Source organism: Urocitellus parryii, chromosome 3 (assembly GCF_045843805.1).
Source record: "Urocitellus parryii isolate mUroPar1 chromosome 3, mUroPar1.hap1, whole genome shotgun sequence".
NCBI lineage: Eukaryota > Metazoa > Chordata > Mammalia > Rodentia > Sciuridae > Urocitellus > Urocitellus parryii.
The window spans coordinates 15,059,981-15,080,907 of record NC_135533.1 but is presented as its reverse complement, the minus strand read 5'-3'; the positions used below and the strand labels follow the sequence as shown (position 1 = coordinate 15,080,907).

The 20,927-nt window shown below is 43.2% G+C and overlaps 1 protein-coding gene across 1 annotated transcript in view; it reads right to left on the bottom strand.

The window, feature by feature from the left end:
* Zc3hav1 (zinc finger CCCH-type containing, antiviral 1) overlaps positions 1 to 20,927 on the bottom strand; it is a 55,321-nt gene that overhangs the window by 11,626 nt on the left and 22,768 nt on the right. Inside the window, exons 3-8 of the mRNA XM_026398582.2 lie at positions 20,597 to 20,849; positions 17,402 to 18,163; positions 16,577 to 16,675; positions 13,162 to 13,285; positions 10,318 to 10,492; positions 3,298 to 3,418 (exon numbers count right to left, since the gene is read on the bottom strand). Coding sequence (XP_026254367.2) covers positions 3,298 to 3,418; positions 10,318 to 10,492; positions 13,162 to 13,285; positions 16,577 to 16,675; positions 17,402 to 18,163; positions 20,597 to 20,849 — 1,534 coding nt within the window. The remainder of the gene's footprint in view (positions 1 to 3,297; positions 3,419 to 10,317; positions 10,493 to 13,161; positions 13,286 to 16,576; positions 16,676 to 17,401; positions 18,164 to 20,596; positions 20,850 to 20,927) is intronic.

The window sequence follows — 20,927 nt, the reverse complement described above, 5'->3', positions numbered from 1 at the left end:
GTTCAAAGCCAGCCTCAGCAATGGTGGGGCACTAAGCAACTCAGTGAGACCCTGTCCCTAAATAAAATACAAAATAGGGCTGGGGGTGTGGCTCAGTGGTTGAGTGCCCCTGAGTTCAATCCCCAGTAACAACAAAACAAAACAGTAAATCACCACACATTGCTGTAAATGACACAACCATGCTGGAAAAGTTTGGTAGTTTCTGATGAATTCAAACATGGGCTGCTACATGACGTAGCAATCCCACTTCTCAACATTATGGATAAATAAAAACCTATCATCTACACCACAACTTGCATATGAATATTCACAGCTACATTATTCTAATAACCAAAAATCGAAATAATCCAAATGTCCATTAGCTAGCGAATGGATACACAAATGACGATAAATTCTCATAATGGAATATTATTCAGCAACGAAAAGCAAAGGACAAAAATATAGATGAGTTCTGCCCTCATCTGAGTGAAAAAAGCCAGCTATGTATAGAGTACATAGTTCCAGAATAGGCCAAACTAATCTATAGGGATTTAAAGCACACCAGCCACAGCTTGTCAATGGGAGTAAAGGGTGTGAGTGAGGGGAAGCAGAAGCCAACTGCAAGGAGGCAGGAGCAAACTTTGGGGGTTTGATGGAAATGTTCTCTACCTTGATGAGAATGGTGGTTACAGGTATTTGTCAGTACTGAGCCAACTGCACACTGGAAATGCATGCATTTTATTGTAACAATTAATCCTCAATAAAAGTGCTGTATAACAAACAACAACAAACAAACAAACAAAAAAAAAAAAAACAGCAAACAGAGCAACTCTGGTCACGCTGCAGTGCTGCTCAACATTTTCCCAAGGCTTCCATGTTTAAAAAAAAATCCAGGTTTGGGGAGTGGGGGCTGGGGTTGTGGCTCAGCTGTAGAGCGCTCACCTCGCACGTGCAAGGCCCTGGGTTCGTTCCTCAGCACCACATAAAAATAAATAAATAAAATAAAGTTATTGTGTCCAACTACAACTACAAAAAATAAATATTAAAAAAAATCCAGGTTTCTCTTTGCTGTCATCTTTTGCAGAACTACTTCTGTTCTTTGAAACTTCAAGCTTGGCTGCACCTGCCAGCCTCAGCCTTAGCTCCGCCCTCCCCTGGGGCACCTCCTCCTGTGGGCGAGGGCTGCTCACTCCATTCCAAAGGTTCCTCCTTGGCCCATCCTGGGTGCTCTCACCGTGCCTCCTTCAATCTCTGGTTGCTTTGTCCCCTTTTCATTTTCTCCAAAGCTGCTGCCACTTTCTGAAATTACCTGATCTGCTTACTGGCTCATGGACTCTCACTCCCCTTTAGAAGGTGGGCTCCAAGAGAGCAACTTCACCACTGTGTCCCCAGGGCCTAGGACAGAGTCTGGCACACAGACGGCACTCAAATTCCAATTTGATGAATGAGAAATAGAAAAAACAATCCAGAACAACCTAAACTGCTCTGACCTCTATGAACCAGGTGAACAAAAGGAACTGGCTCAATAGCTGTAAACTCGGGAACGAGGCACTTTGGTTCTCATCTCTCCATCATCCTTTCAAATTGTGAGAGTCATACCTTACCAAAGACAAACAGTCTTCAGGGTTGTTGTTATTACTATTATTTTGGCATCAGGAATTGAACCCAGGGGCATTTCACCACTGAGCCACATCCCCAGCCCTTTGTATTTGTATTATTTTGAGACAGCATCTCGCATCTCGATAAAATGCTGAGGCCGGCTTTGAACTTTTGGTCTTCCTTCCTCAGCCTCCTGAACCACTGGGATTACAGGCATGTGCCACCAACACCCAGCAAGTAAGTCATGTTTTAATTCCATGATCCCATAGAATAGATTTTCCTTCTTGCTTTCCAGTTGTGGTCCACAGGCACATTGCTATAGTGATTATGCACGTTACAAATTTTGAAACCTTTTTCCATTTTAAATATACACATAGAAAAGTACATAGTATCCAGGTTTTCTTTTACTAACCCAGTTTTTATAATCATAGTTTTAAACAACTATCTAATACCCACTGAAATGTAATACCCTTATTTATTTGGTCATCATTCCTCGGGTATTCAGGCTATTCCTATTTTTTTCAACACTACAGAGAAGGCTTCAATAAAGATCTTCACTGCCTAGAGATTCTATTTCCCACTTTCTGGTCAATTATTTCCTAAGGAAGATTTGGGGGGGGGGCGTGAAAATACTAGCACTATTTTAACATCTTGAAATGTGCTGTCGGGTTGCTTTCCAAAATAGTGAGTATAAGGGCTGGGGACGCAATTCAGTGTACAGTGTTTGCCTAGCATGCTCAGGGTCCTAGGTTCAATCCCCAACACCACAGCCAGTATAGTGGTCCTTACAAAACACATTACTAGCCAGGCACGATGGCGCACACCTGTATCTCAGCAGCTAGGGAGGCTGAGGAGGCAGGAGGATCGGGAGAGTTCAAAAACAGGCTCAGCAATGGTGAGGCACTAACAGCTCAGTAGGGCTGGGGATGCGGCTCAGTGGTCGAGTGCCCCTGAGTTCAATTCCTGGTATCCCCCCCAACACATACACACACAAAAAAACCCCACATTACTTAATGGACACTAAGCGGTACAGGACTCAAACGACAGGCACTACCTGAGAAGTCAAGGACCTGTGAGAGACACTTCCTCCAAAATACCTGCAGGGCTGGTCCTGAAGGGCAAGTTTCTGACCCCGGGCAAGGGGTGCCTCGGGAGTGTGCCACTGGGACAGTACTTTCAGAGCGGGGGCAGCTCCTGCCCTGTTTTCTTACTAAACCTAAGAAGAGTAGACAGACTGGTGCATGCTAACCAGAAGAGCCTTCTGGGGTGGTTTAAATAAATATGGCAGAAAGCACAGGGCTTCAGTCAAATGGATGGATGAAACCATTGATCTAGTGATGAAATCTCAAAGGAACAGAGTTTCTAAAACTCGGAAGGTGTCCAAAGGCGCAAGACCTCAATTGTAGCCATCAACACCTGAAAATTCACCTGCCCACCCAGAATCAGAAACTCAGACCAACACAGCTAAAGAATCCCCAAACTTAGTCCAAACTTCTGACTTTCCAGATGAGGATCCGGGCCTAGGGGCACTTTCAGGGCTGCACGGCTGGTGTTTGCCAGAGCCAGGGCTCTAGAACATAGGTCCCACTGCTGCCGGCTGCCACTCCCTCTGGACTGCTCACCTGGCTCCAAAGAACCCTGACCTAGGCTGTTCCTGCCCCCACATGTACAGGTGTGCTGGGGTCCAGCCACACAGGACCCTGCCAGACAAAAACTCACCTTGGAAATTCAGCTCGTAGTTCCGTGACCCTGCCTGGAAGGGCACCACTCCTCTGGGGTAGGACTGGAACATGGACTCCAGATATGTGGAGTCGATGTTGGAACCGGGCTGGTTGTTGCTCTAGTTTAAAAAACAAAACAGGTAAAGACCTCAGAGTAGGCTTTTAGGAAAGCTCGACTGTTAGACCTTAAATGGTTTTATTTTTAGACATGCAATTTGAACAGGAGGGCATCTTGTTCCCAAGCCAGGTGGCAAGGTGGAGCCCAGTCACACCCTTTTGTGGTCTACCCCCTACATTGAAAATTCCCTTGGATTTGTCCCTGACGGGGGATATTAACAAAGGCGTGAGGAATGCTCAAGTAACATGAAGATCTGATCTCTGGCTTCAGGGATATGTGAAGCATCTGAACAGCATAACTGGGTAAAGGGGAGTGTGCTGATGCTGCAAGAGAGCCAGCAAGGCCGCCCTTCCTCGGTCCCCACCCCAGGGCAAGTGCAGCAGGCAAGGGCAGACTGGATGTGAGCCCCTAACAGCAGGGCTTCCCAATATTTAATGGAGGTGAAACACTTGTTTCTTGTGAACTAACACAGAGGGGCTAATGACAGCAAAATCCTGCCGGCAGCTCATGGTGGAGAGCTCCTGCAGGAACGTACAGTCCCTGTAATGACACTGCAGACTCCTGAGCTGTCAGCTGTACCCACTCCCTTGCTCATCCCTAATGGAAATGCCTACTGGATGAGAAGGGAGGGCACCAGAATGAAGGCATCCAAAGAAATGTCCAGCATGGAGAAGGGCCAGAGTTCATCCGTGTAGCTTTGGAGAGCATGTCTGAGCATTTACGCACTTGCACATAATGAAAGTGAGATTAAATCTGAATGCGTTTCAGGAGGTGGAGCAAGAACAAAGGATAGAAGATGTTAGAACTTTCTAACCTGCAGCATACAACAATGAAGTCAGGCCACGAAGGTGTTTATTGCAGTGGCACTGAGATGGGAATGATTGGAAAAGAGATCGCTGCCATGATGATAAGCCTGACAAACCATACATTTTTAAAATATTTTAGTTGTTGATAGACCTTTATTTTACTTATTTATATGCGGTGCTGAGAATCAAATCCAGTGCCTCACACATGCCAGGCAAGTGTGCTACCATTGAGCCACAGCCACAGCCCCACCATGTACATTTTTTGGACCCAAAAATCAACTTAAGTTGGTCAGGCAAAAATATCTGTGGGCCCGAGGGCTTCCCAACCGGCTAGCTGAAGTCTTGTATCTAGCAAATCCCTGTTCAGCTTTGTAGAACCTACCCAGTTCCTAGCTGGAAAAGCCAAAGCCTTTCCAACTTTGATGCACATGTGAGTCACCTAGGAATCTAATAAAAGCACAGATCATGATGAAGGATTTGGGGTTCCACATTTCAACAGCTCCTAGATGATGTTGATGCTGCTGGTCTGTGGACTTCACTTGGATTTGACAGGCTGAAGGGTCTAGACCAGTGCTATTTACTAGAATATTCTGCAATGATGGAAGTGTTCTCTGTGCTGTCCTATATGGTGCTATAGGGAAGGCAAAATCTTGCTTTTACCCTTTTATGGTAAAAGCTGGGCCTTAGAATTAAACCGACAGAAGAAAAAGCATACAAATTTATTTAATGCAACTTTTACATGGTGTGGGAAGCCTTCATAAGGAAATGATACCCAAAGTGGCCTCAGAGATAAGAACTTATATGCTGAATTCAACAGAGTAGTAAATTATAAACATGTGACACAGTAAAAAGGCGCTTGGCCTGGGGTAGTGAAGTGGGTGGGAAAGTCGCCAGGAGGATGAGGTTTGCCTAACAGGGCATGTTTGTAGATTTCCCTCTGCCCCCAAGCCCTGCCCTTGATAAGAACATGACCCTCCTTCTGGTAGGGGAGGGTCTTTCACATAGAATTTTGTCACAAACCGTCTGTGGGCTGTGTGTGTACTGTTGTGCATGTGAGGGGATAAGCAGGGCACTGGGAACTCCCCATGGCACCCCCCACAGGGACTGATTGCCTGAAGCAGGTGAACTTCCCCCTCAAGCTCTGCCTGAGCTCCCACACAGCACCCGAGATGGGTGTGACCTGCCAAGATGTCAATCAATCTGCTGACTGCAAGACCTCAGGAAGCAAGACTCCGCCCTGGAAACCTTACCCCTGCCTTTGATGTATCCCCTTAAATAAACCACCAGAGCCATTTTGCCTTTGTCTAGTTCCAGAACCCATATGGACTACATCTATCAGGGGCTTCACTTTCTGGAAATATAGTGCTTTGTCATTTACTCATTATTTGAGATTGTAAGCTTTAGGGTGGCTTGGACTGTCCTGGGCAGGAAGAAGAACCCCTTAATGAGATGCTGGCCATCATCCTCCCAACAGAATTTCATCTCCTGCTTTAAGAAACAGAAGGGAGGGCTGGGGTTGTGGCTCAGCGGTGGAGCGCTTGCCCAGCATGCTTGAGGCACTGGGTTCGATTCTTGGCACACATACAAATAAATTTCAAAAAATAATAAAGGCCCATCAACAGCTAAAAAATATTTTATAAGAAAGAAAGAGAAAGGAGGTCAGACTGATCTTTCTACACCTGCTGTTTTTCAAGTGCCTTAAACTCACAATAGCCCATATTCCAGAGTGGCTTATTTTTAACTCCTTCAGTAGCCTAGCTCAAGGTGGCACCGAGCCTTCAAGATTCGACTAGTGCCATCCACTGTGGAGCTGAGGTCCTGATTTTATTTTTAAGTTTAATTTATGTAAATTTAATAGCCACATGAGGCTAGAGGCCGTCCTACTGGACAGTACCATCAAGTCAATGAGCTGGCTTGTCACCATGCTGACCTTCTTGGGCCTTGTCCACACACTGTACTTGTGTTTGTGCGTCATGGTAAAGTCTCCAAGGGTGACATTTCCCTTCAAGTCAGTCCACACCCACATCCAAGGTGATGCTCAGGCACTGGTTGATGCACGTCCGCAAGGGAATCAGGAGGTCACACAGTCAGCTGACCAGGAGGGGCTCTGTCCAGAGACAGTTCTCAAGGCCGGAGCGTCTTTCTCCTCTCTCACACCTGTGTCCTGTCCAGGTCACCTGCCAGGTGTTGCTTTCGTAAGGGTTCCTTAAGCTTTTCAAGTATGTGGTCTATGTTTGCCCTAGCTCTTTGGAAATCACCAGACAGTGTTGTCTCATGCTCCTGAGTGGCAGGCAGTGACAACTTTGTGAGACACTTCCATTAGTCCTTCTAGCTGTCATTAATTTAATGGCCATCATGTGTCCTAGAGTGTTCTACGGTGCTGCAGTTCCGCATCCATGAGGAGACGATTGAATAAGGTTGGGCCTTCAATTATGTATTCTTCCAGAAAACTTGAATTTATGTCTCAGTTGCAGTGACCAGGTCTTGGCTTCTGTCCTGTGCCTCAATTTTTCCTGAAACCTAGGCTTTCTAGAGCTATAGCTTGCCCTGACTCTGAGCAGCCCTCTCAGGCCTAGAGCCCCTGCCCGTCTTCCATGTCTGCTTCCATAACGCCCACACTTAGCTAAGTTCTGGTAAGCATCTGTGAGCAACTGCATCTGTACACTCCACCTGCTGCAAACCCAGTGATCACCGGGCTCCACTCTCCTGTTATAACTATGTCCTGTTCTATTGCTACCCAACAGGCCAACTGTTCCATCATCACCTCTAACACCACAGCATCTCCCAGTCCACCATCTGTATACAAGTCCTGAAGAAGCTCCTCAATTTCCCTAAAAGGATATCAATTCCAGAAAAATCATACCAAGCAAATGCACAACCCTTTGTTAGTGAAAATTTCTGCACCCCAATTTCCTAGAGAGGTACTCTGGGTTGCCCAACTCTTATTAAATATTTAGTTATAGCCAGGTATGGTGTTGCACACCTAGAATCCCAGCTACTCGGGAGGCTGAGGCAGAACGATCACAAGGCTTAGATCAGCCTGGGCAAATTAGTGAGATCCTGTCTCAAAATAAAACAAACAAACAAAAAAAAAAAAAAAAAAGAAAAGGACTGGGAATGTAGCTCAGTGGTAGAGCACTTGCCCAACATGTGCAAGGTCCTGGTTCAATCTCCAGTATAAGAAAGAAAAAATTAGTTATAAAAAATAAAACCTGCAGGGCACATCTAAAGACAACACAGTGTACTTTCTCCTCTAAACATTCCAACTATACACTGGATCAAAATCTGAACTACAGTAGAGATATGAGAGACACTGAGCTGCTCATTGTTTGGAGTTCAAATCTCCTAGAACTGCCATTTCTATTTTAATTAGACAGCCAACAGGGAAAACACTAAACCCAGGAACTGATTCTTTCCCTTCTTTCTTTTTTTTTTTTTTTTTAAATAATAGAAGAGGCAACTCAATGTCACATAATGATGAGTCTAATGAATAAGAAACGATAGGAATTTATTCACATCTTCAATGAATATAAAACGTGTTTCAGATTAAATGAATTCAACATTGTATATACACAGATAAAAAGTTACAGTCTAAAAACTTTGCATTTAATGCAGACTGAACTCCTAGAGAATTTTGTATTAACGAGCTCAAAGAAGTTTCTTGATGTTTTAATAGGGAACACAATCTACCAAAAACTTATGTAAATTTAGTTACCATCTATTCCCCACTGATAGTTCTTTTTGGTCTCTAGGACCATAATGTCACCAGAAAAAAAAAAATGTTTTCTAAACTTTCTTCTTTATCTTACTAAAAATGGCAAGGACTTGACACAGAACTCTTAAGATTTATAATTTACTTTTAGGGCTGGGGATGTGGCTCAAGCGGTAGCGCGCTCGCCTGGCATGCGTGCGGCCCGGGTTCGATCCTCAGCACCACATACAGACAAAGATGCTGTGTCCGCCAAATACTGAAAAATAAATATTAAAGTTCTCTCTCTCTCTCTCCCTCTTTCTCATTCTCTCTCACTCTTTCTTTTAAAAAAAAAATAATAATAATTTACTTTTATTTTGACCAAGGCCAATTAATTCAGGTTTCTAATTTCTATTCCCTCAGGCACTTCTAACAGAATCTGTGCAGAGTTCAACACCATAGGGGTTTCTCCACGCCACTCAGCAGAACTCTGTTCCAAGAGATGCTACCTGGGCCATGGTGGGGAAGAGCACCAAGGACTCAGTTGTAGGTGGACACAATACCTTTATTTATCTTTATGCTGTGCTGAGGATCCAACCCAGGGCCTCACCCATGCTAGTTGAGTGCTCGATCACTGAGCCACAAGCCCAGCCCCCTCATTTAGGTTCTTGTAAAAGATCACTTGATAAAATGTTTCTGCTAATGAAAAAAAAAAAAAAGCAGTTTGGAAAGCACTGTAGGAGTGATGGACAGCAGGACTGTTTACTGCAGAACTCTCCAAGGCACACAGGCTGTCCCCTCCCAGGCCCCGAAGGTTGGGGAGGGAGCAGGGGATTTTGTAACAGATGGTGCTTCTGTTTGCTGTGGCAGCTCAGAGCCCAATTCATAGGTCACTGATTTGTACCTATGTAGAGCCCGAGGCCCCGTATTAAGACCTCCCTCCCCTTTCTTCTCTGCACTCCTCTTTTTTTTTTTTTTTTTTATGCTGTGCATCAAAGGAGAGAGACACGGGACAGAAGTTCAGCTTATCTAAACCTCCACCTGCTGTTTTATATCCCCTCGGTGGGTTTGTCAGCCTAGAACCTTCTAGTTCCAGTCCTTCAAGTCCATCTGAATATAAACCCTGGATACTAGTGACCATCTCTACCAGATGAGGCCTCATTGCTTGGGCAAAATGATACATCGCCTGGTACCACTAACCATCCCATCCTCTCCATCATTCTTCCAGCTTCTCACTCTTGCTCTTTGCTGGCTCAAAGAAGTAGCCTCAGTACATTTAGTATTAATACACATAGAAAGCTATTGTGAGACCCACCCATCCCCAGTGAGGAAAGAGGGGCGGACTCGTGTCTTCAGGGATTCCTTAAAAATGACTAATACTTGGGGCTGGGGATGTGGCTCAAGCGGGAGCACACTCGCCTGGCATGCGTGCGGCCCGGGTTCGATCCTCAGCACCACATACCAACAAAGATGTTGTGTCCGCCGAGAACTAAAAAATAAATATTAAAAATTCTCTCTCTCTCTCACTCTCTCTCTCCTCTCTCACTTTCTCTTAAAAAAAAAAAAAAAATGACTAATACAGCCAGGCGAGGTGGAGCACGCTTGTAATCACAGTGGCTTGGGAGGCTGAGGCAGGAGGATTGTTGAGTTCAAAGCCAGCCTCAGCAACTTAGCAAGGCCCTAAGCAACCCAGGGAGACCCTCCCTCTAAATGGGCTGAGGATGTGGCTCAGTGGAGAAGCACCCAGAGATCCAATCACCACCACCAATATATTATGTAAATACAAATTGCTGGCACAGCCTTGGAATCCCAGCAGCTCAGGAATCTGAGGCAGGAGGATCACAAGTACAAGGGATTTGTATTAATATATATGTATATTATATATTATATGTAATTATACCATAAGAATATCATATAATTATACTATTATATATAATTATATAATAATTACATAATATATAATAATATAACATATAATATATTTTTTATAAATACAAACTGCTGGTACAGCCTAGTAATCCCAGCAGCTCAGGAGGCTGAAGCAAGAGGATCACAATTTCAAGATCTGCCTGGGAAATTTAACAAGACCTTGTCTAAAAATCAGAATTAAATAAAAAGGGCTCAGTGATAGAACTTGCTTGTACCAGACCCCGGACTCAATCCCCAGTACTGCTTTATATTTTTTAAAAAAAATAGTAATTTATATTTTTGTTTCTGATTGCAATAGGAATATATGCTTGCTGAAAAAATGTAAATATGGCTATGTAAAAATAAAAGCACCATTTCCTCCACAAGGTCCACTCTGCATGGCCAGGCATGTAGACTTCAAATATTTTATTAATAGATTTCCCCCTTCAACTGGCAAGTTTAAGTAACAGCCTCCACAAGGGGAATGGTACTCACCTCCTCCCCATATTCAATCCATTGGTCAGATTCATTCTTCCAATACCAAACCCATTTGGTAGCAAAGACAGAGTTGGCCAAGGTTGTGACAGATGAAGGAGTGGAGAGGCGTTGGATGGGACTCGAGTTACAAGTCATATTCTCGAAATTGATTTTATCATTTCCTACAAAAAAGCTGAGAGAGAAAAACTGTAAAGGAAACACTTCATTGACCTGTTTTCTGCACTCTGGTCTCTTCCGTAATGAGAGCACAGAATTAAAATTTTAGGAGCCAGATGTGGTGGTTCATGCCTGTATCCCAGTGGTTTAGGAGGCTGAGGCAGGAGGGTCACAAGTTCAAAGCCAGCCTCGGCAAAGCAAGGAGCTAAGCAACTCAGTGAGACCCGGTCTCTAAATAAAACACAAAATAGGGCTGAGGATATGGCTCAGTGGCTGAGTGCCCCAAAGTTCAATTCCCAGTACCAAGAAGAAAAAAAAAATTAGTGCTGAAAAGGATCTTACACACAGAAGAAAAACTGAAATACAGAAAGATAAAGTAACTTTCCTATGCCACATTTAACAGCATTACAAAGTGTATTCACTTTTTTTTGAGGATTTTTTTTTTTTTTATACCATGGACTGAACTCAGGGACACTCAACCACTGAGCCACATCCCCAGCCCTATTTTGTGTTTTATTTAGAGACAGGGTCTCACTGAGTTACTTAGCACCTCGCTTTTGCTGAGGCTGGCTTTGAACTCCTGATCCTCCTGCCTCAGCCTCCCAGGCCTATGGGATTACAGGTATGTACCACCATGCCCAAATTAAAGTTTTTAAATCGTAGACGGACACAACACCTTTATCTGGACACAACACCTTTATCTTTTTATTTGTCTATTTTTATGTGGTGTTGAGGATCAAACCCAATGCCTCACACATGCTAGGCAAGTGCTCTACCACTGAGCCACAATCACAACCACAAAATGTATTCATTCTTCCTTTAAAAGATATTCTAAAGTAAAACTGCTCACAAAACAACTAATATGTTTAATGATAGAAAGTGACTCAATTGGGTATGATGGCACATGCCTGTAGTCCCTGTGGCTTGGGAGGCTGAGGCAGGAGGATCACGAGTTCAAAGCCAGCCTCAGCAATTTAGCAAAACCCTAAGCAATCAAGTGAGATCCTGTCTCAAAGTAATAAAAAGGGCTGGGGATGTGACTCAGTGGTGAAACGCCCCTCAGTTCAATCCCTTGTACAAAAAAAAAAAAAAGGTGGAAAGTGAATGGCTCATAGTAAGCCAGTTTTGAAAATTATTTATTATTAATAGTTACCAAAGTTTCATCTGAGACCCTTTGAAAGAGCTGATAAGGCCAAAATTACTTTCATAATGATATTAAGACATTTGATTGTTTGCTTTTCTGCTTGCAGGCTTACATAAGGGCACAATGGAGTTTTCTGGAGGCTACGTGATTTATAATCTCACAACAGATTAAATAAAGAAGCATATTAGAGAAACTAATCTATAATGACATTATAGATATTTGCAAATATATAAAATGATGTAACTCTTCTTGATGAATTTTTGGTTTTGGAAAACAGTCATGGTTATAGTTATCTATATGTAGTAACCTACATAACGGTATATATTTATGAATATAATTATATATAAATGTTAGTTATGCTAACCTGAGTTTATTATTGCATTTGTGTAAGTAGATTTATAAATAAATTATTATTTATTTAAATAATAAATAATAAAGCCATATGACAAACAATGATAGCTGTAAATTCACAGAAGCAGAAATTCTTTGGAATCATCAATACATTTTAAGAGTGTTGAGATGAAAACATTTGAGAATGGCTGCTGTAAGAAAGATGTCTTAGATCAGTCGGGGCATCTCACACAGGACCAATTTTAAACCCAGGGACACTTGACAATATATGACTTTTGAAAATAATCTTGGTAATCACAATTGGGGTAGGGTAGGGAGAAGGGAGGATGAGATCAAGAACAGAGAGCAAGCCAGGTAGAGTATCACAAGTTCAAGGCCAACCTCAGCAACATAGCAAGGACCTAAAAAACTTAGATCTGTCTCAGAATATAAAAAGGGCTGGGGCTGGGGATAGGTGATTAAGTACCCCTGGGTTCAATCCCTGGTACCAAAGAACCCCCACAACAAATAATCATCTGGCCCAAAATGTCAATAGTTTCAAGGTTAACCAACTGTCTTAGGGAGTCAAATATATAGTTTCTAGAAACAAAAATAGCTTATGCCGCCTCCTAGTGACAATATTCAGCAACACAGAATCTCCACCAAATATTTAGTCAATTCTGCAGAGGATGAAAAAAGAATGCATATCCCAACCCCCAATCCTGCCCAAAGAAATTCCTGGTAAAACTAGACTGCATCTTCTATCTCTGAACATCACAGGTGAGTGTGGTCATGCAGGTATTACCCATTTCAGCCCTGACCTAGCAGAAATGTAAAGTTACCTCCAAGATAGAGGAAAAAACACAAACACAGAGGTTAGAAAACGTTAAGCACACAACAAACTTCTGCTAACTACATGAGGCTACTCAAATCCTATTTTTAAAACATGATATGAACCCAAAGACTCATTTGTTCTAAATCATTTGATACTTTTAACAATTCTGCATCAAGTTGGTAAGACTAAGAGCCAACCTCTACACTATTGTTCTGCAGAACACCTTGACAAATAACCACTGAACAAATAATCCCATCACTGTTAACTTCACTTGAGTTAGCAGACATTGCCAGACTCCCTAGCACTAGGCAGGCACCTAACCTTAGGCTTTCCTTTGATAAGGAACTCATGAGCCAGGGTATAGTCATCAACTTACCTGTGGGTTTTGGGATCACAATAGGCCTCCTCAAGCTTCTCCATGTACGGAATGTCCATCCAAGTGTCTGAATTGAATATCTGCCATCGGTAGGGCAGGAGGAAGTGGATTTTGTTACAGTCGCCTACAAAGACAGAGAAGAGAAAACATAACCTAATCAATAAATGGGCTAAGGAACTGAACAGAAACTTCCTAGAAGAAGAAATGCAATCAACAAATATATGAAAAATATTCAACATCTCTAGCAATTAGAGAAATGCAAAACTACTCTAAGATTCCATCTCACTCCAATAAGAATGGCAATTATCAAGAATATAAGCAACAATAAATGTTCATGAGAATATGAGGAAAATGGAACACTCATATGTTGCTGGTGGGACTGAAAATCGGTACAACCACTATGGAAAGCAGTACGGAGATTCTTCAGAAAACTTGGAATGGAACCACCATTTGACCCAGCTATCCCACTTCTTGGTTTATACCCAAAGGAATTAATGATGAAGCCACATAAATATTTATAGCAGCTCAATTCACAATAGCTAAACTATGGAGCCAACCTAAGTGCCCTTCAATAAATGAATGGATAAAGCAAATGTGATATATATACACAATGGAATATTACTTAGCCTTAAAGAAGATTGAAATGATGGCATTTGTCAGTAAATGGATGGAGCTGGAGAATGTTATGCTAAGTGAAATAAGCCAATACCAAAAAAGAAAAACAAAGACCGAATGTCTTCTCCAATATGTGGATGCTAATTCACAGTGGGGGGGAGGCTAGAGAAGAAAGAGGTACTTTGGATTAGGGAGAGGAGAGTGAAGGGAGGGGAGGGGGTTTGGGGGTAAGAAGGATAGTAGAATGAATTGGACATTATCACGGTATGTGCATATATGACTACATGACCCGTGTGATCCTACATCATGTACAGCCAGAAGAATGAAAGTCATACTCCATTTATGTATGATGTGTCAGAATGCATTCTACCCTCACATACAACTAATCAGAATTTTTAAAAAGTCAGGATGTCTGTAGGTCTACACAGGGGGAGTCTAAACAATTCAACGAAGTCTACTGCTGACTCTCCCCATCAGGGCTGCCTTTCCTCCCTGCCAGGTCTTTGCCATCTGTACCTTTGCTCATATTGGTCCCTGCTTGCACCGCCCCATGTCCCCTATTCAGGTTCCTTTATTCTCCATGAAAATGTAACAGAAAACAAAAATCCCACACTCCCCCTAAACTCGCAGATTTATAGTTACCCTTGAACCCTCCCATTCCCCACATGCATACATGAAGACAAAATGCTCTCCAGAGTAGGCAACCATTTGAGATTTCCTTCATGTCCTGGCCTAAATTTTTATTTTTTTCAGAAAGAATCCCCCACAACCTCTCTCCCCATTCCCATCAGATTGTATTCCCTTAGCAAGTCCCCAAGGCTTTACTTATTTATGCATTGTTCTTTATCTTACCTCCCCTTTGCATAACTGGCACAGGGCTAGGCATGCAAAACACAAGGTCATTAAATGAGTGCTAGCTGACTAACATCAATGTTATAAGCCATAATACAGGAATACAGAAAACAGTTCTGCTTTTCAATTTTTTTCATTATGTGCTGGGTACGGTGGCTCACACCTATAATCCCAGTGACTCAGGAGGCTGAGGCAGTGGACTGTAAGTTGGAGGCCAGACTGGGCAACAGGGTGAAACCCTGTCTCAAAATGAAAAAATAAAAAAATAAAAGGGGTTGGGGGATATAACTCAATGGTAGAGTACTCGCCTAGCATGCACAAGGCCCTGGGTTTGATTCCCCAGTAATGCAAAAATAAATTAATTTAAAAATTTTCACTATGTTCTATTTAAATCACTTTTAAATGTTTTATTAGTTGTAGATGGATACAATATTTTTATTTTTATTTATTTACTTTTAGATTTTTTTTTTATTTTTGTAGCTATAAATGGACAGCATACATTTATTTTATTTGTTTATTTTTATGTGGTGCAGAGGATCGAATCCAGTGCCTCACATGTGCTAGGCAAGCGCTCCACCACTGAGCTATATAACCCAACCCCTATTTAAATCATTTTTTAAAAATATTTATTTTTCAGTTTTCGGTGGACACAACATCTTCATTTTATGTGGTGCTGAGGATCGAACCCAGCGCCCCACGCATGCTTGAGCCACATCCCCAGCCCTTAAATCATTTTTGAAGTGTTCAAAAGATGTGTGACTATTTAAAACAAAATGGCACCACAGGTGTTATGGTTTGGATCTGGAAGTTCTCCCAAAGTCTCAAGTGCTGAAGGCGTGGTCCCAATGCAGCAAGGTGTTTGGGAAACTGCTGAGAGCCATTGCCAAGTAGGAATGACACATCGAAATTTCCTTGCCAGCGTACCCCATGTTGCTTAGAGGAAGGATTCGTGGAAATGGACTTGCCTTGTACATTTGAAGTGACATTGCATGTAAGTTTGAGAAAGGTGACCCTGCTCAAGGACCAGGGTGGATCCAGGTTTAAGGAGGATCCTACTGGATTAGGGCGGATCAGGTTTTAGGGAGTATCCGGCTCCTAGGGTTTAGGGCTGTTCCAGGTTTAAGGTGCACCCTGCTGGGAATAGGGCGTATCCTGCTGCCTCAGGCAGGCCTGCTCCCAGAGTATTTGGAGAGAACGTGGATTTCCCCAGTGTTTGTAGAGTGCCGGTGTGAGTTCGGGAATAAAGAATTGCTGTTTGAATCTACAAGGCTGTGAGTGGCTCGTGATTTTGTGCCCAGCCAGACTGCGGCAGGAAACAGCTGGATCATGGGGGCTTGGACAGCATCGGTGGGTTCATCCATTAAGGAATTCAGAATTTGGTGGCATTATTGGGAGGCGGTGGAAACGGTAGGTGGTGGGACGTAGTTGGAGGAAGTAGGGCATTAGGGACATGCCCTGGACCTTCCTCACTCTCTTGTCTGCCTCTGGCTGCCATGAGGTGAGCCACTTTGCTGGGCCATGACCTTGTGCTATCCTGTTCTGCCTCATCCCAGACCCAGAAGCAATGGAGCCAGCCAACCACAGACGGAAACCTCTGAACCCAAGAACCAAAATAAATCTTTTTCTAAGCTTTCTCAGGTATTTGTCAAGGTGGTGAAAAGCTAACATAAAAGGCAAACCCAGAACGGACGGCTTGAGGATGTAGAAAAATTTGAACCCTCATACATTGCTAGTGGGAATGAAAAGTGGTATAGCCACTAGAGAAAATGGTTTCTCCAAAAATTAAATGCAGAATTACCACACAATCCAGAAATTCCAAATCTGGGCATTTACCCCAAAGGCGTAAAAAAACAGGGTCTTGGGCAAATACGGGCATACTTATGTTCATAGAAGCATTATCACGATGACCAAAAGGTCAAAGCTTGAAAAAAGTCCTTATGTCACTCACGATTAGGCTGGCAGCTCTTATGTAGATAATCTAGACAAATTTCCTTGGAGCCATGATCATCCATCCTAGAAGAGGTGCTTACGGCATCCAATATGGAATCTGAAAGGCAAAACAAAAGAGGACACATGCACGCTGATCTCCATGTTTGAATGAAAACCAAAGATACCAGGCCTATCAATGGGAAATAGCACCTCCAAGGCAGCCCTGTCAAAATTCTTGAGATTCATGTGTTGACTCCTGAGAGCCCAGACAGCCACTCCATAAAATAAAGTATGGACACCAGGGCCACACGAGAGCTATGGTCATTTCTGAAATTGTAGTCAAAGGATTCTAATTCTCAATAAACCCAGCGGCTTATTCCATGTGGTTCTACCGTTTAGTCCTTGCCTGTCTTCATACAGTAGGCTTCTTCACCAAAACCTCTAATTCTAGCCCCGTTAAAGGAAAAACTACAGCCACGGGCACTCTGCTGCAAACTCAAGATACGGGTCTGAGTGACTCTGATGAGTAACTTAGGCTGGGCAGGCTAAGAGAGGCCTAGGAGAGTCATGACCATGGGTCCCCCAGGACACAGCTCTGAAAGGTGGAGGCGACTGAGGCAGACTGCCAACTCATAAGGGGGCAGTGGTTTCCCCAGATGGGGCTGGGAACTGGCTTCTCAGATTCTGACTTCTAGAATATTCACCCCATGGCTGCTGTTTTTAAGCCAAAACCAGCAGCACCAGTTTTATCTACATTCGTAGTTTCATCCATTACTTGACTAGAGCCCTTTGGTGTGATAGACACAGATCTACTACCCCCAAATGGGGTCCCCTCTACATTTACCATTACAAAATGCCACTCCTGGGTCATTTCTCATTCGGGCAGTGGTGTGCACTTCTTGGGGAGCAGCTCCATTGCCCTGTTGATTCCTAGCTACCGCCATCTCTCTCTGGCTGCCGGTTGTGGTTCCGTGATTTAGAAATCTTGCGGAAGTTATATCCATGGTCGCTCCATCATAATTATTATTAAAAAGAGGGACATGCCGCTGAGTGTCCTGAGTCCCATTCTTGCCCTTGACATTCACAAGGTCTGGGGAGAGGATGGCAGTGCTCTTTCTGGTAGTTACGGTTTCAGGTGTTTTCCCCAAACCAAGAGGAGAGCCCACAGCAGCTTGACCTGGAAAAAACACATCGTCTCTCCTGGTGCCTTGGTCGTTCTGCCAGGTTGGGGACCCCTTCTGGCTGGAGGACGGCATTGAATCTGAATGATTCCTATAAAAGAGGCGATCTGAACTTCCATTCTCTGAAAACTTCTGGCTTGACCCCACCTGACCTGGTCCTCCAAGACCAGGTGCCTTAGACAAGAGGGAGGAAGGTGGAGTGCGATCCTGATCCTGACTCCCCAGATACGTGAATCTGTGGGTGAGGTCACCGACCCCCACATCCTTCAGGAAAAGCCTTTGGCCAACAACATCTGGACTGGATGTGCGGGAACTCTGAGCAGCCCCTGAGGCAGATGGAGGAAATTCTTGGCTCTCCGGCAGGAATCTGTCCCTACTCTTGCTTCTACCTCTAATCATCCCAGCTCTACGGTGCGGGGTAGGAGCTGCAAAGAGAAAAGCAAAATGAAACAAAATCATGAAAATTCATGTTCATTGCTGCATGATTGGGTTCCTACCACTATGCCTCCTCTCTGCTTTCCCACCTTGATATTCAAGGTGTATTAATCTTCCTGTCCTAATTTGGTGTATGAAAATCTCAAGGAAGAGTCCTTAAGGATGAAGGGAGGCTCCTGATGTGAGGGAGGGCCCGGGTTTCTCTCTGGGGACTCAGAGGTAGACCTTACTCCCCACCCTCTAGGTGGCGCTGTGCGCTGCTCTGAGTCAGCCAGTATTGCTAGGGTGAATGCAAAGGCGGAAAGGGACAAAATCAGCTAGATTTCGCCCACATTGTAATACGAATGTACCCAATCATCTAAGGATTCATAATACTAAAACAGAAAACCACATTCTCAAGGTAGGATTCATTTAAGCTAGAAAGTTTTACAGATTCCTTCATTAGCCCCCCCCCCCGGCCCCCGCCCCAATGCCTAAGCTTAATAGCAAACATAAAAGTTGAGCCAGGCGTGGTGCTGCACCCCTGTAACCCCAGGGACTCAGGAGGCTGAGGTACTGGGGTCACTAGTTCAAGGCCAGCTAGTGAGACCATGTCTTAAAAGGTCTGGGGATGTAGCTCAGTGGTAAAGCATCTCTGGATTCAATCCCAGTACAAATAAACAAACAAAATTAAAATTGACAAAGCAATGGCTTTTCTCTAGAACTGGGATGAGTCATATCCTGGATGGAGCAATCATGTGTTTGTGAGTGTGCATGGAGTGTGTGTGATATACATGTGTGCCTGTGACGAGTGTGTGTTTGTGTGTGTGCCTGCATGTGTATTTGTCTACATGTGACAAAAAGCTATCCTCTGTTCAGGCAGCACTGTGGTGTGGGAGAAGAGCATTAGGTATGGAATCAGAGCATGTGAGCTCTGCTACTTTTCGGTGGTGTGAGGGCTGAAACATGCCTTTTAAATATATGTCATCTTACTTTCCATCCTTTTAAAAATGATGTAAGGCTGCCTGCAATAAAGGTTGCTTAAAAATTATCATATCTGACTTACTACCTTATGAATAAATATCAAAGTTGCTTAAAACTTCTAAGCCTCAATTTCGTTGCCCCTTATGTGTGTCTAATAAATAATACATCTACCTTTCTTCATAGTTTTGCTGTGAGGAACAATGAGGTGCTTTAGGTGAGAGTCCCTTTTGTAAATGATAAATCATTCCCAGATATAAAGAAGTATAATTGCTCATTATTTTTTACAGGGTCTTAGACCCATGTATCCTATGTACTTCATAAAATTTACTTCTCCTACAGTTAATTCATAAAGACCAAAAAAAAATTGAGATTAATCCCATTACATAAAATAGAAAATGCTTAAGAAATGGTCTCTCCACAACCATGAAGATGGCCATTGTAAAAAAAAAAAAAAAACAGACAATGAAAAGTGATAGAGAGGGTGTGCAGAAATCTTACCCTTGTGCACAGCTGGCAGAAAGGAAAACTGGTGTAGCTGCTGTGGAAAACCACGTGGCAGCTCCTCAAAAAATTAAATGCAGGATTACCATAAGATCTAACAAGTCTCCTTCTGGTTATAGTCCCAAAAGAAATGAAAACAGGGTCTTCAAGAGATACTCATACATCCACATTCACAGCAGCATTTTTCACAATAGGCAAAACTAGAAATGACTCAGACGTCCATGAAAAAACAATTAGATAAACAAAATGGGGTATATCCAGATGACAGGATATTATTTAGCCTTTTAAAAAAAGAATTCTGACCATGCTATGACATGGATGACTCTGGAAGACCTTATGGTAAGTAAAATAGCCAGTCATAAAAGGGCAAATATCCTAGTAGCTCGAGAGGCTGAGGCAGGAGGATTATGAGTTCAAAGCCAGCTTCAGCAAAAGCGAGGTGTTAAGCAACTCTGTGAGACCCTGTCTCTAAATAAAATACAAAATAGAGCTGGGGATGTGGCTCAGTGGTTGAGTGCTCCTAAGTTCAATCCCAGGGTCCCCCCCCCAAAAAAATAAGGGCAAATATGACATGCTTCCACCTATATGAGATAGGAAGAGTTGCCCAATTTATAGAGACAGAAAATAGAATGCTTGGGAAGGGGCATGGGTGTTAGTTTTCAAAGACAGAGTTTCAGTTTTACAAGATGAGAAAGTTCTGGAAATGACGGTGTGAAAGTAATTAATATTACCTCAGCAAAAGGAGGCACAAAATAACTGTCAGTGAGACCCTGTCTCTAAATAAATAATAGGGCTTGGGATGTGGCTCACTGGTCAAGTGCCCCAGAGTTCAATCCCAGTACAAAAAAAAAGAAAGAAAAAGAAAAAAAAAAAAAAAAGAAAGTGTACACAGTTTAAAAAGAAAAGGTAGGAAGAGGACCGGCAATTTAGAAAAAAAAGAAAAAAGAAAAGGTATTTACCTCTCGGCCCAGAAGGGTTCCTACGGGCATGTTTGTTGTTGCAGATGTCCTGGATGTTTTGGACCACATCTGGGCTCAGCCCGTGCTCCTTCATGATGGCCAGCACCTTTCTGTCCATCAGGTTATGGGACCTCAGGCAGTTGAGGTAACTACAGTTCCCTCGGGTGAAGTGCTCACAGATGTGGAGTCTCTCGCATGGTGGCTGCTGGCTACAAATCTGCTTTCGACCTTCTCCTTTATAACTTTTGCAAATCTGCAGAAGGGAAATACAACAGCCAGAGATAAAACATCTTTGTATATCTGCCATGCCTTCATTAAGGAAAGTTCAAGT